A 13,093-nucleotide genomic window follows, 5' to 3' on the forward strand; every position below is an offset into this window, starting at 1 on the left:
TGATCAACCTGAAAGAATAATTGATCACATCATGCTTCTCCACGACTGTGCAAGATCTCATGTCAGCTTGCACATAAGAGAGGCAACTGCAAGACTGGGATGGACTGTTCTTCCTCATCCTGCATAATATCCTGTACATGGCACCTTCAGATTATCTCTTTTTGGCCCATTGAAGGATGCACTCAGTTGTTGCCATTTTACTGACAACAAAGAACTGAAAGAAAAGTGTTCAATGCTGATTTCTGGAAATATAGGAGGAAATGTTACAAGGTTGGGATGCAGAGTCTTACTCACAGGTGGTGCAAGTGTGTAGAAACTGGCAGTGACTACGGAATATCGAGATTTGTCAGAATGTTCAAGAAAGATGCAAGAATATTTTAGGTAAATGCCATAAGATTATCTGTTACAGTCCTCAGAAAAAATAAATAAAATTGAAGGCAGTACTTTTGTATCGCTCATAGTATATATACAGACACTAAACGTTATCGTGTTATCATTCAAAATATGATCAAGTGCAGTACTGCACTTCTGTTATACACAAAGAAGTATGGGATGATGGTTTATGTAACAAATGGAATTATTTCATACTCAGGTAACCTACATACAATAAGTTCTGCAATGCTACATAAAAAATATATATTTTTATACCAGTTAATATGCTTCAGTAATCAAAGTTCATTCAGATATTTTCCTTAATTTGTAGCATATACAATAAATTCACAATGTACAGTACACTCAATAATTCTACAGGCAAAGATATTTTTGGACGGTTTAAAAATTTGAACTGAGGTACACATTTTAAGTACATAAGTAAAAGAAGATTATTCTTTGGTTTTAAGAGTCAAGGCTGAGGGTAAAGTTAGCCAAAATTCATTTGAACAGCTGAGATATGAATTTTTGTATGTTTTCTTATATTTAACTTGTTTATCAAAATATACAAAATATCCTACTAGGATTGCACAGCTCTTAACCAACAGGTAACATCACCTCCCATCTGTCACTTCCTTTATAACTGCCAGCTTAATTCATTACGATGACCCTAAAAGCCAAAAATTACTTTGCAGTATGGAAAACCATTGGATTCTGAGTACAATGCAGGGAAATAATCTCTAAGGAATTCATGAAGTAACAAGAGTAGAAGCTTCCATAAATTAAAAGTTTGGCATTCATAAACTATTCCCAGTTTTGAAAGCAAAAATACTACTACTTCTCACACATAGGTAAACCTGATAACTTTACTTTATACCTTTATTTTGGACCTGTGCAGCAACTATTGTTTTCGATTTCTATTTTTTTTTAAAGCATTACACTGTAACTTGTGTTTATAAAAACATATAAATAAAAATATCAAATGGTAGATGATCACAACATTTGTGGTAGTGTAAATAAAGCAATAAAAATGGTTTCCTGATTATTTTCCAACATTATCCATCCACTTTTATTCATCAACTAATCATAGTTTTCTAGATCAGTTCCAATCACAAAATTTCTCACAGTAACAGACTTGCAGTCTCCAAGAAAGGTAGTGCAGCAATCTTTAAAACAAAAAATTAGAAATGAAACAGATTTTCTGGCAAATAACCACAAGACAAAGGAACTGAAGCTGTATAGTCATTTAACAAATGCAATAGTTGATATTTGTACCTAGAAACATGTGGTTGCTTTATATTATTCTAGATACTTTTTGTCAAAATTATAACGTTATAATTTGATTGAAGAAATGGGGAGCACAGTAGTCATGCCAAGTGATACAAAACCTTCCCAATATTCATCCAGGCATTACTTAAAAACCACATTTTTATCACTGGCTTAGACCCATTCGACAAGGACTATGAAGTTCAAATTGCAGTTTAGAACTGGTGCTCAAGGCAGCTTAAGCGCAAAACTCTTTGCTACTATAGATCTAGTGGTTTATTTCAGGAACAGTTTTCAATATGAATCTATTGAAAAATGATAAGTTTATCATACTCAACTACTGAATGGTTAATGAAACAGCTTTTTACAATTAAATCTGAAGCTTCATTGATTATCTTACCATGCCTTATGCAAATATACTGATAACATTAAAAGAAAACTCTAGGGCAGCAATGAAAGGAAGTGAACAGAATTCCTGAACTCGTTTCATTGGACTATCTTTTCCCAGCCTCATAATTGCCAGTATGTACATTACAATATACATTAACTACATTCTCTTTAAAATTTCTAATATTTTTAAAAGTCAGTTTCACACAGCTTATCATAGAATTCATATTTTTAAGTAGTACCAGTCGTATAATACCTAGCTGTCTATACTTAAAAAAATATACAGTTAAATACTCTTAAATCTAAGTTTATATAATGAAAATTAGAATATGTACATATGTATCACTGAATCATTCCTTAATTACATATCAAACTTGAAAGATAAACTGGAACACAAATTTCTCTTAGCTTGGTTATGCAAAATCTTGGTGAGTATTTTCAAAACATCTAATTACTATTTAGATTTTATCATGCATTTACTATCATGAAAATACTGATATTTTAAAACCAACGATTAGTATATTAGAAGATAGCATGGAAAATATTCTAATTATAAAAATAAGGTGCATAAGTACCTTTTAAACTACATAAATAAAAATGAAATTATTTTTATTACTATGACTGACAAATTATTTCAAATACACATACTCAAAGAGTACACTGCGTTACTGATAAGAAAGCTAACATTTTAATCTGCTGTATACAGATGCTATGCATTTGAAGTTTTCTTGTATTTCCTACATTTTGATGAATATGTTTTTACAAAACAAAATATCTGAACATTTTGCCCAAAGTTACATTCATTTTTCCTACCACAGGATGTGGTTCCTATATCAAGCAGGTAGTATACATGAATGTGAATAGTATACCAACACCTCTACTGAAAACAGAGAGCAGTCAAGAAGAATTAAAGTTTCCACAGGTCATACAAAATAATTTATAGTAATTTTTTTCCCCTGAGAGCAAAAAAGACAAGAAGGGTATTGAATAGGTGGACTCTTCTCTATCCTTTGACAGAATTGGATTCTAGCTCAATTAGATGCATAACTCTAACATTATATTTTGTCCTTTTTCTTGAAAACCCTTGGAAATGTTTTGGTATGAAAGGTTTGGCTCCAAGAATTTATGTTATTTTGTTGAGATAGCATTATTACAATAACTGAAACTGCTGTCCATGTCCTCAAGGAACCACTTTAGGAATTCTTTACAGAAACCTATAAAGATGATATTTTAATTTACAGGTTTTGATTTTTTCTATAGATTTCTCGTTGCACCAACAAAGAGAGGTCTTATGGCAACAATGCGATAGGGTAGGGCTAAGATTGGGGAGGAAGCGACTGTGGCCTTAATTAAAATGGGAAACCATGGAAAACCATCGTCAGAGCTACCGACAGTGGGGTTCGAACCCACCATCTCTTGAATGCAAGCTTACATCTATGCAACCCAAACTGCAAAGCCAAATTGCTCGGTAAAAAAATTTGTCTGTGAAAGTATGATTAAGGTAGAATAACTGAGAAATGGCTAATATACAATAATTACTTACAAATTATAATAAATTAATTAACGTAGCAGCCTCCGTGGCTCAGGTGGCAGCGCGCTGGCCTCTCACCGCTGGATACCATGGTTCAAATCCCAGTCATTCCATGTGAGATTTGTGCTGGACAAAGTGGAGTTGGGACAGGTTTTTCCCTGGGTACTTCAGTTTTCCCTGTCAATTTCATTCCAACAACACTCTCCATTAACATTTCATTTCATCTGTATAGGAAATATTCTATTCAAACATTCCAAAGATTCCATGCTATTTTCTACTTAATTTAGAAAATTTTAGTAATTCATTATGTGTTAAGATTTCTAGAGTCCATTTCCAGTTAAATTCGTTTTGAAAAGTTTGTTCCTCTTATAAGATATACTTAACCAAACTAAGAGAATCCTCACACTTATGCACACATACATGAAAACTTACTTTTTGTGTTGTTCATATGAAAAGTGAAGAAAATATACGCATATTGATGAGAAAACTTGAAAGACATACATAAAAGGCACAATAAATTTGACATCCATAATGGGTCGAGTTTAAATGAAAAGGCTTATGTGATAAAAGCAGTAACTATACTGCTTGTGTCTTGCAATAATGGGTATGTTTTTGGAATGCATTATCTTTTAAATTTGTTATAATTTGTCTGTTTAAAAAGCAAATGGAACTCTCCCAAGAAGTGTAATCAAAAATTTACTGCTCACATTGTATGATACCATCACCCAAAATTTGAACTGCCACTTCTTTGAGTAAGGTCTCAAAACAGACAAATGATTTACTACAGGCCCATAAGAATCCAAAGGCTTGTGATCAATTTAAGACTGATAGTTAAATTTCAAGAGATCACAAGTCTTCAACTATGCTAATGAAACAATCATTTCTGCCATGGGGAAGCAGAATACTATCTGATACGACATGGTGGTAATTTCAACACCTACCATTCATTACCCTTAACTGCTATTTGACATCAATGTTTCTTGATGCACGAGTTTGCTACACACACACACAGTTGTGTTATAGTTGTGCCCATTACTTAGTTAAGCTACACTTTACCCCAGTATTATACAGTAGTAACAACCCATTTGAATGAACAAGAATATTACACAATAGACGAATAATCTATGACAATGAAGATAGTACAATTTTAAAATTGTACCATGATGCAACACTTGTTTTATCACTGCCTATAATGTCATAATGGCTCTCATATACATGTACCTGAGGAAGGAAAGTAGTTATTAGTTAAAATAACACAGTAAAATAAGGTTTGTATAGGAATAAATAAAATAAATGTGATAGTTTGAAAAATATAAAATGTTCAATGTTTCATTTCCCTCTCACTTAGTCCACACTAGGTAAATCACAGTCTTGTGTCCCATAACACTCACGATATTTACATTGTGACTGTCTTAACGTTTTATCACAATTCACGTATGTTCAACTGTTCTTTCTAAATTCTGGTGTGCAAGATCAATCAGTTTCTCTTCACCTAGCCCACCAGAAAATTAATGCCGTTAATGTGTCAATAATAACACAAAAAACCAGTCACTTTTAGATAAGGCGCTCTTCAGGTGGTGGTTTCATCACATTATCCAGTTCCACTCGAGGATTGCAATACTCTTGTTGACTTGGACTATATGTGCCTCGTGTAGCACGTTTCTTGCGAGCCATGCTGATAAATACACTTAGGCCAATTATCAACACTATCAGCAGAATACCAATTATAGGGCCCACGATAATGATGACATCATTAAATGAAGAACCCAGATAGGCACCCTCCATAGGCTGAAAGAAGGAATTAAATTATTATTTAACACAATATACATTAATCACTGAAGATGATGGACAATGATGCTCAGTTAAAGAAGCAGTGATTTACTTTCCTAATAAACAGAGAGCAGTGCAGACAACATCCAACTGGATAATGCTTCTCGTATGTTTTTTTTTTTTTACCTGCCACAGGCCCAAGATACTGATGTAATAGAAACAACAACAACATAAAACACTTTTCCCTTTACAAAAAATCAAATGATCATAAATATGTCTCTCAGTCATGGCCATCCATCAACGGCTGCTAACTCCAGATGACCACCAGTCATGAAACATAACCTGCGTGGTTGCTAGATAACACTGTCTGCCCATCCATCCATACCTTACATCACAATCTGCATGGTTGCTAGGGTTACACTTCCACCACACTAACTTCCATCATGCTAACTTTTGTAATGCAAATTTTCAGGTTATCCCTAGGCATAAGACATATTTATGTCAAAAGGTGTGTTTGCTTATGAGCCCTTCCTATTGGAAGCCCTATTCAGGTAAAAAAGATGATGATGATGATGATGATGATGATGATGATGATGATGATGTGTAAAGGGGCTCAATATCTAGGACATTGGCCCTATAAAAGAAGAAGAGATAATCAAGAACTAATGCACTACTATGTGGTAAGAACTACTAATTTGTTAATTTTAATACAAATAATTCAAGTAATGATGATTTCCTATAAAGAAACCATTGTCAAAATGAACATCAAATTGAGCAAATAGAATTGCACTTACGTAACTTCGAAACTAAATTTGTGAGATGAAGATGTACTAGAACTGTGTTACCATAGTTAATTTCAGCAATTGGCAATTCAACAATTTTTTATTACTCATCGTAGCCTTCTTCCCAATTTACTGCACCTCATGTAGATAACCCAGTTTTACGGCTGGATAGCCTTCCTGACGCCAACCCTATATGGATAGATGCATTCACTATTGCGTGTTTCTGTGGTGGTTGGTAGTATGATGTGTTGTAAGTAAATAAATATATTTATTAAGACAAACACCCATAGCTAGAGGAATTAACCATAAGTAGTTAAAATCTCTGGCATGGCCAGGAATCAAACCTGGGGTCCTCTGAACCTATGCTGACCATTCAGCCAAGGTGACAGACAATAGACAATTTAATAAGTGAGTGATGTTTAATGCATAACATTTCTGTTCTATTCATATTCCTGGTTAATTCTGGCCTCAGCACCAGTGTTGCCAACTCAGCAGATTTTCCACCAAATTTGGCACATTTTAAAATGGAACAGCGGATAAATTTTCTATTTAGCAGACAGCGGATTTTTTGACGGATTTTCAAATTTGTTTCAGTGGTAACAATATCACCTTTCATCATCAAGAGGAAAAAGTAATATAGAACTTACTACGGCATAATAGTCTACTTATTCCCGTTGTACTGAACTTACGCTGCATACTACCACTCGTTTTCTAGACCAGCTCTGGCCGACAGCCTCAGTCAGAATTTGTTACAATCGTTACTGTACTCTTGATGAGCTGGGTAGTATCGTGTTTGATAACGTGTTTCTTTTGACATCAGGTTCTTTTTGGTGCGGTACGTCAATATGTCGAAAGAAAAGGTTAATAAGTAGTCAGATATTCCGTAAAGAGCGATTAAAAAACTAAACTTTAAAAGACTAGTTGGTTGAGCTTCTCAGTGATCCCAAATACGGACGGTGCATCTATTGGCAGTGCAATATAAATGCCAAATTGTTTCACATTATTTCTTTCCGGATTTATCAAAAACTGTAATGAAAGTGAAAATAACTTTCAAAACAGATCTGAAAATTTCTGTATGTGCTTTGCAGCTGTGAACTGCCAGCACATATTCTGAAAAAGAATAGTACCATGTGGCGTCATATGAGACCACAGGACCTCAACCCAGCACATCTGCTTCAGAGCATGTACGGCAGTGCGAGGAGGAGAAGATGATGAACTACTGTTCTGAAACTGGTGAGTTTTAAATAATCTCTTTCATTACGACAGCTGGTACATGCTATTCTTTTCAGTTTGAAAGTTAGCGAAATGTAGTGGATTTTCAACTAAAATTTAGTGGAAAAAATATTTATAGGTTGGCAACTTTGCTCAGCACGTGTCTCCTACTTTTTACCCCTTCAGTGCTTTACAATATCAACAGTAAATTGCCTTTCTAGTAAGACATACATTTTCTTCTTCTTCTTCTTCTTCTTCTTCTTCTTCTTCTTCTTCTTCTTCTTCTTCTTCTTCTTCTTCTTCTTCTTCTTCTCCTTCTTCTCCTTCTTCTTCTTCTTCTGCTCCTCCTCCTCCTCCTCCTCTTTGGCTGTATGTGTGCCCACAATGGACACTCCCAAGTATCACTTAGGGTCGGGTGTTCTGGTCCTTAGAGATTACTCCCTGCGGTTGAACGTTTCCGCCACTGGAATGCAGTTTCTGGCTGTATGCCATCAAGTTGCTCTCGGTTGCCTGCATCCTTTCCTTGGTTCCTCAATTGCAAGAGCTCTCTTAACCCTTTGCTCTCAAATATTTTCCTAGCCACGTCTCTCAACTTGTAATTATTTCAGTCAGTTTTTGCCATACTGAGATGTATTATGAAACACTTATTTACATATTTACAACTTTGTACAGCTTCAAAATGCAAAAATATTGTACACAAGGTTCAAAATGCAAAAATATTGTACACAAAGACATAATAAAGACCAGATAGCTTTTTCCACATTTTCATCAGAATTTCTGAAGGATGTGATACTTTTCGAAGCACAGTCCTGGGTGAAGTCCTGGTTGCTTTTTGCAGGTTTTGCGGAAGTGAACAGTTTCTCGCCTTCAGCCGGCAACTTTTCTATTGCTGAAAATGTTACAGTCCTTCATTATTCCTTGGGGATGGGGATAAAGCAGATGCAGCTTGCCATTTAGTCACACTTCATAACCTACAGTAGATAGCCTGCCCCTTTTCCGGTTCTGAGTGTTCCGGATGTTGGGTTACTGGGTTCTTTCTGAACTTCAGATGCAACATTTTAGGATTGGATTACTTAGAAGGTAGCCATTCATGATGGATACCTTCAGAAGCCAGAAAGACATTTTCCACCACCACTTAACAGACTTACATGTAAAGGGGTACAGGCTCACATAGTGGTCAGAAACATCAACTCTCTCCATTTACTTATTATAACCATATATAACAACTAGTTTATGGACAACTTCCTCAACTCCTTTCCTTATTTCCCTTTTCACCACCTGAGTGGAATTTTCATACAATGTCAACAGCATGGCAATAATTCCCTTGTCCCTCCAAACTACACATGAAATATCTTTTCTCACTGCTACTATGTCATGCTGCTTCATTTTCTTCGTTGTTTTTTTTTTTTTTTTTTTCACCCAGTAAGGTAGGCCTTTCTTGCTGACCATTACAGTGCCTGTAATGTGGACTTTCAGTTTCAATAGTTCAGCTGCTAACTCATAACTAGTATAAAACTGGTCCGTAAAGATGTGAAAACCTGTTTCAATGGTAGCCTGCAAAATTTCTGTCACCAAATGGATGACAATCATAGTGGTAAAAGGTAAATTAGGCCTATAATAAGTGCTTGAGTTGTCACTGCACCATAGTAAGATTGCACTGCACACACATACCCAGTAATAGAGTCAGAAAGTACATAAATACGAAGACCCCACTTGGTTGGCTTTTGCTACTTGTAGCACTTGAAAACAATACGGCCTTTGAAATCTACAGTGCTTTCGTCCATACTGAGGTTTTGCCCTGGGATGAAAAATTCCCTGAATTTTTTATCCAAGTAAGACACTATGTTTTTCACTTTAGAGCTTCTTGATTGTGGTCCTACCTGGTCAGTCTGAGGGGAGGAGAGATGAAGATTCCAAAATATTTGTAGAAATATATCCCGAGATCACATCTTTATAAAATAACTGCTTATCTAACCAGTCCTCATTAAAATAGTGCTACATTTCTTCTACTGTTTTCTGAATTTTTAGTTTTGTGTGTTCATTAGTCTCATTCGTAATGGAGGTTAGTAGCTGGTATGTAAAAATTAATTGGCAGTACTGTAGTTCTGTGACAGGTCTATTACCTTGGCTTAAAAATCCACTTACTGACCTAAAAGGGAATTTAGGCAGGCCTACATCACCCGCAGTCCATGATCTCCAAGTAGTGTTGGAATTTTGTACACACCGGTGAGGTCCAGGTGGCGGCAGCACATTACCACCTCCCCCAACATCACACACATCGCTGTCACTCGGAATCACCTTCTGAAACATCACTTTCATCACTTGCCTTGAAAAGTTCATCACTTTCATGGTCACTGTCAGTAGATTCAGTCAAAATTGCCGCCAATATTTCATCCTCCGCCAAGCCAGGCGCCGCCATTTTCCCGCAATTGCTTTCCATTGAGCATATACATCACCAAGGAAACAAGAGTAATATTGTCATCGTATTCTAAAAGAAGCTGTAAATTCGTTCTCACAGTGCCCAGAAGATTGCAGCACTCATTGAATAATAAACAGAAGTCGTAATGTACTCCACAGAAAAGTTATGCAATACAAAACCAGGTTAAAGTCAAAGAAATATTAAAGTTTCATCTCCTTATTTAGTAGAATCCCAAAACAAAACCAATGAAATCTGGCTTAGAAACGAAATAAGAACTTTCTACAGGAAGAAGCCCCTCTTAAACTTACAACTATACAGACTACACTTATCAGTGTCTCAATATGTAGCCCCTATAGAATGGAATTCATTTCAATTACATGTAGATTACAAATTAAATATTATTCTAAATAAGATACAATTAACATTAGATAAAAACTTGCCTATTTAAAAGAAAATCAGCTACAGTCACCCAAAAGGTACGAAGAAAGATGTAAAAAGACTCCTCCTTTCAACAACACACCCGCCACAGTTAACTTTACGAGTACGATCTTTTCAGAAAAATAAATGGAATTCTTAAGTAAAGGGTTAAAACATAATTGGCCTAGTATACAAAAAGAAAACGATATCATCACCACCATAGCAGAGGTCGAGACGAATGTCTCTAAACTTCCTTTGGAATTACAAAACGATACTAGATACGAAATAAAAAATAAACTACCAACATTAACTGAGGGATTAAATAAAAATGCTAATCTCAACCACACTAAATTAATTAAAGACATAAAAAACAAAATAAAAGATAACAATATAATAATAACTAAAGCTGACAAGGGGGAAACTACAGTTATATTTGATAAAAAGGATTCTATTAAAAAACTTAAGATTTTTTCACGAACAAGACTTACACAATAGTTAATAAAGATACCACAACAAGAATCCAACGGAATTTAAAAACATTATTAAAGAATTCTACATTTTTACTGAATGTACAAGAACAGCAAAAACTAATCCTAATGAACCCTAATACTCCCACAGCAAGAGCTTTACCTAAATTACATAAGAAAGATATACCCATAAGTCCAATCATCGATTGCAGAAATAGTCCAACATATAAAACCACAACTTTCTCAAAAAACATTACATTATTAACAATAAATCCCCAATAAAAAATTCAGTAGATTTTTGTAATACTTAAAAAAATTTCACCTTATTACCCAACCACATTATGTGCTCTTTTGATATTACTAACATGTATTCTAACGTACCGGACAAAGAAACTGTACATATTTTTAAAAAATGTACGTGTTGAATAGGTGGAATTAAATAAACATTAATATTTCTTTGACTTTAATGTACAATTCAATACGGACCAAAATATGAGAATTATAACGTGTAATGTAAAAACAAAACCAGGTGTCGACCAGAGCTCGACACACGAGTGTTAGCGCTGAACGGTGGCTGTCAAAACATGAGCTGAAAGAGTTAACGGGATGATCTTCATCTCAACATTGCACATGTCCACACCAGCGCAACTGCCACTCTTCCAATTTCTCACTGATAGGGGCCATATTAAATGATCCTCGTATATGCTCACTGCGCACTCGGTCCAAGAGAGTGACACACACTAACCATCGAAGCATCCATATTTCCGTTACATGCATTTCCTGATCATGCTTCTTTTGCCTTGTCCAACACTCGGAACTGTAAGTGAGGGCAAGTCTGACAACAGTCTTGTATATCTTGTCTTTGAGCTTTTTACACATCCGCCTATCATGTAAGATGCCTGGCAGCAAACACCACTTGGTCCATCCAATGTTGATGCGATGTTTCACCAATTAGGTCGATGTCGTCTGCTTATAAAAGGGCCCATGGCAATTGTGTCATCAATTGTTCTGTGAGATAATTAATAACTATATTGAATAAGATTGGGCTCAAAGTTGAACCTTGATGAACACCAACTTCAACAGGGAAACTCTCAGAGATACCAGAACTAGACTTCACCTCTGTAGAGGGACGGACATACATGTCCTGGATCAGCCTCACATACTCCTCCGGAACATTTTGGTGTTGCAGTACAGTCCAAACGATTTCCTTAGGAATGAAGTCAAACACTTTCTCTAAATCAATCAAAACCATGTGGAGATCCTTATAAAGTGTACAATGTTTTTTCATCAATATTCAGAGTTTCAATCGCATCACTTGTGAAGCCGTACTGATTCCTATGGATGTTTATAATTTTCTTGATGTGACTGGCAATGACACGTTCTCAAAATTTTAGTGTGTGTGAGGCGAGTTTAATGCCTCTATAGCTCCCACATTCTCTAACATCTTCCTTCTGCTTGAAGAAAGGCATAAGGTAGCTTTGGTGAAATTGCTCTGGCAGGAGTGCACCAGCGAGGATCTTATTAAACGTCTTAGTAAGCCGTTCAATTCCTTCAGTACCCAGAACCTTCCACAGCTCAGATGGAATGTCATCAGGTTCTACCAATTTGCCATTCTTCACTTTTGACACACCTGTCTGAACTTCGACCATGGTGAACATAGGCACAGGGCCCTGCACGGGACATTGAGAAACCGCTATGTCCCTGGGGAATTCTTCATTTTGTGAAATATTCTTGCCAACAGTTTTTGATCTTGGTTTCTTTTGTAAGAAGGTTGCCTGTTTTGTCGTTGATATATTTTGTGGCAATGATATCTCTGGAATGCTTTCCACATGGGCAGCAATCTTATAGATTTGCCTTACACCTTCTGGAGTATGTAGGCCTTCATAGAATCCTTGAACAACCTCTTGTTTAGCTTTGGCCACAATCAATTTTGCAGATTTCTTAGCCGCCTTTTATCTCAACATGAGCTGCAACCCTTTTAGGCTGTTCGTGGACTTCCACCACTCTTTGAAAGCAACTTTCTTCTCCTTTAGTGCTTCCTGGACATCATCTTTCCATCACCACGTCTTCTTGTTGATCTTCAGTCTCCCTTTTGAGACTTCCAGATGTTATCTAGCTGTCATTGCGCAGTGACTTTGAAATCTTTTCCATTGGGAATCTGCACTGGTGCTGTCTTCAATATCCTGGGTAATGCAGACCTTGATGCCATCAATAAAAGGCCGAGATGTTTCAGTCTCTTCTAACTTAAACCATTTGGGCTTTAATACACATAAGTTTGGTACGAAGCGTAAAGGACGTCTGAGCTTTACCTCACCGACAAGAAGCCTATGCAGTATGCAAGAGGTTCTCTTGGTCAATGAATTGTTTCAGCAGGTCATAGCTGCAAAGGACATAGTCAATCCGTGTGCCAACAGTTTTGTCATTTGTTTGTCTTGTATGTGATAAGATGTTTGTCCTTCTAGAAAAAAGCATC

The 13,093-nt window shown here is 36.0% G+C and overlaps 1 protein-coding gene across 1 annotated transcript in view; it reads right to left on the reverse strand.

Annotated features, from left to right (window-relative positions):
- Nucleotides 1–621: 621 nt before the first annotated feature.
- crb (crumbs) overlaps nt 622–13,093 on the reverse strand; it is a 625,965-nt gene continuing 613,493 nt past the window's right edge. The window contains exon 33 of the mRNA XM_067138875.2: nt 622–5,341. Within this exon, the coding sequence (XP_066994976.2) occupies nt 5,108–5,341 (234 nt within the window). The 3' untranslated portion in view covers nt 622–5,107. The remainder of the gene's footprint in view (nt 5,342–13,093) is intronic.

The sequence above is a fragment of the Anabrus simplex genome, chromosome 1, assembly GCF_040414725.1.
Source record: "Anabrus simplex isolate iqAnaSimp1 chromosome 1, ASM4041472v1, whole genome shotgun sequence".
In the NCBI taxonomy this organism is placed as follows: domain Eukaryota; kingdom Metazoa; phylum Arthropoda; class Insecta; order Orthoptera; family Tettigoniidae; genus Anabrus; species Anabrus simplex.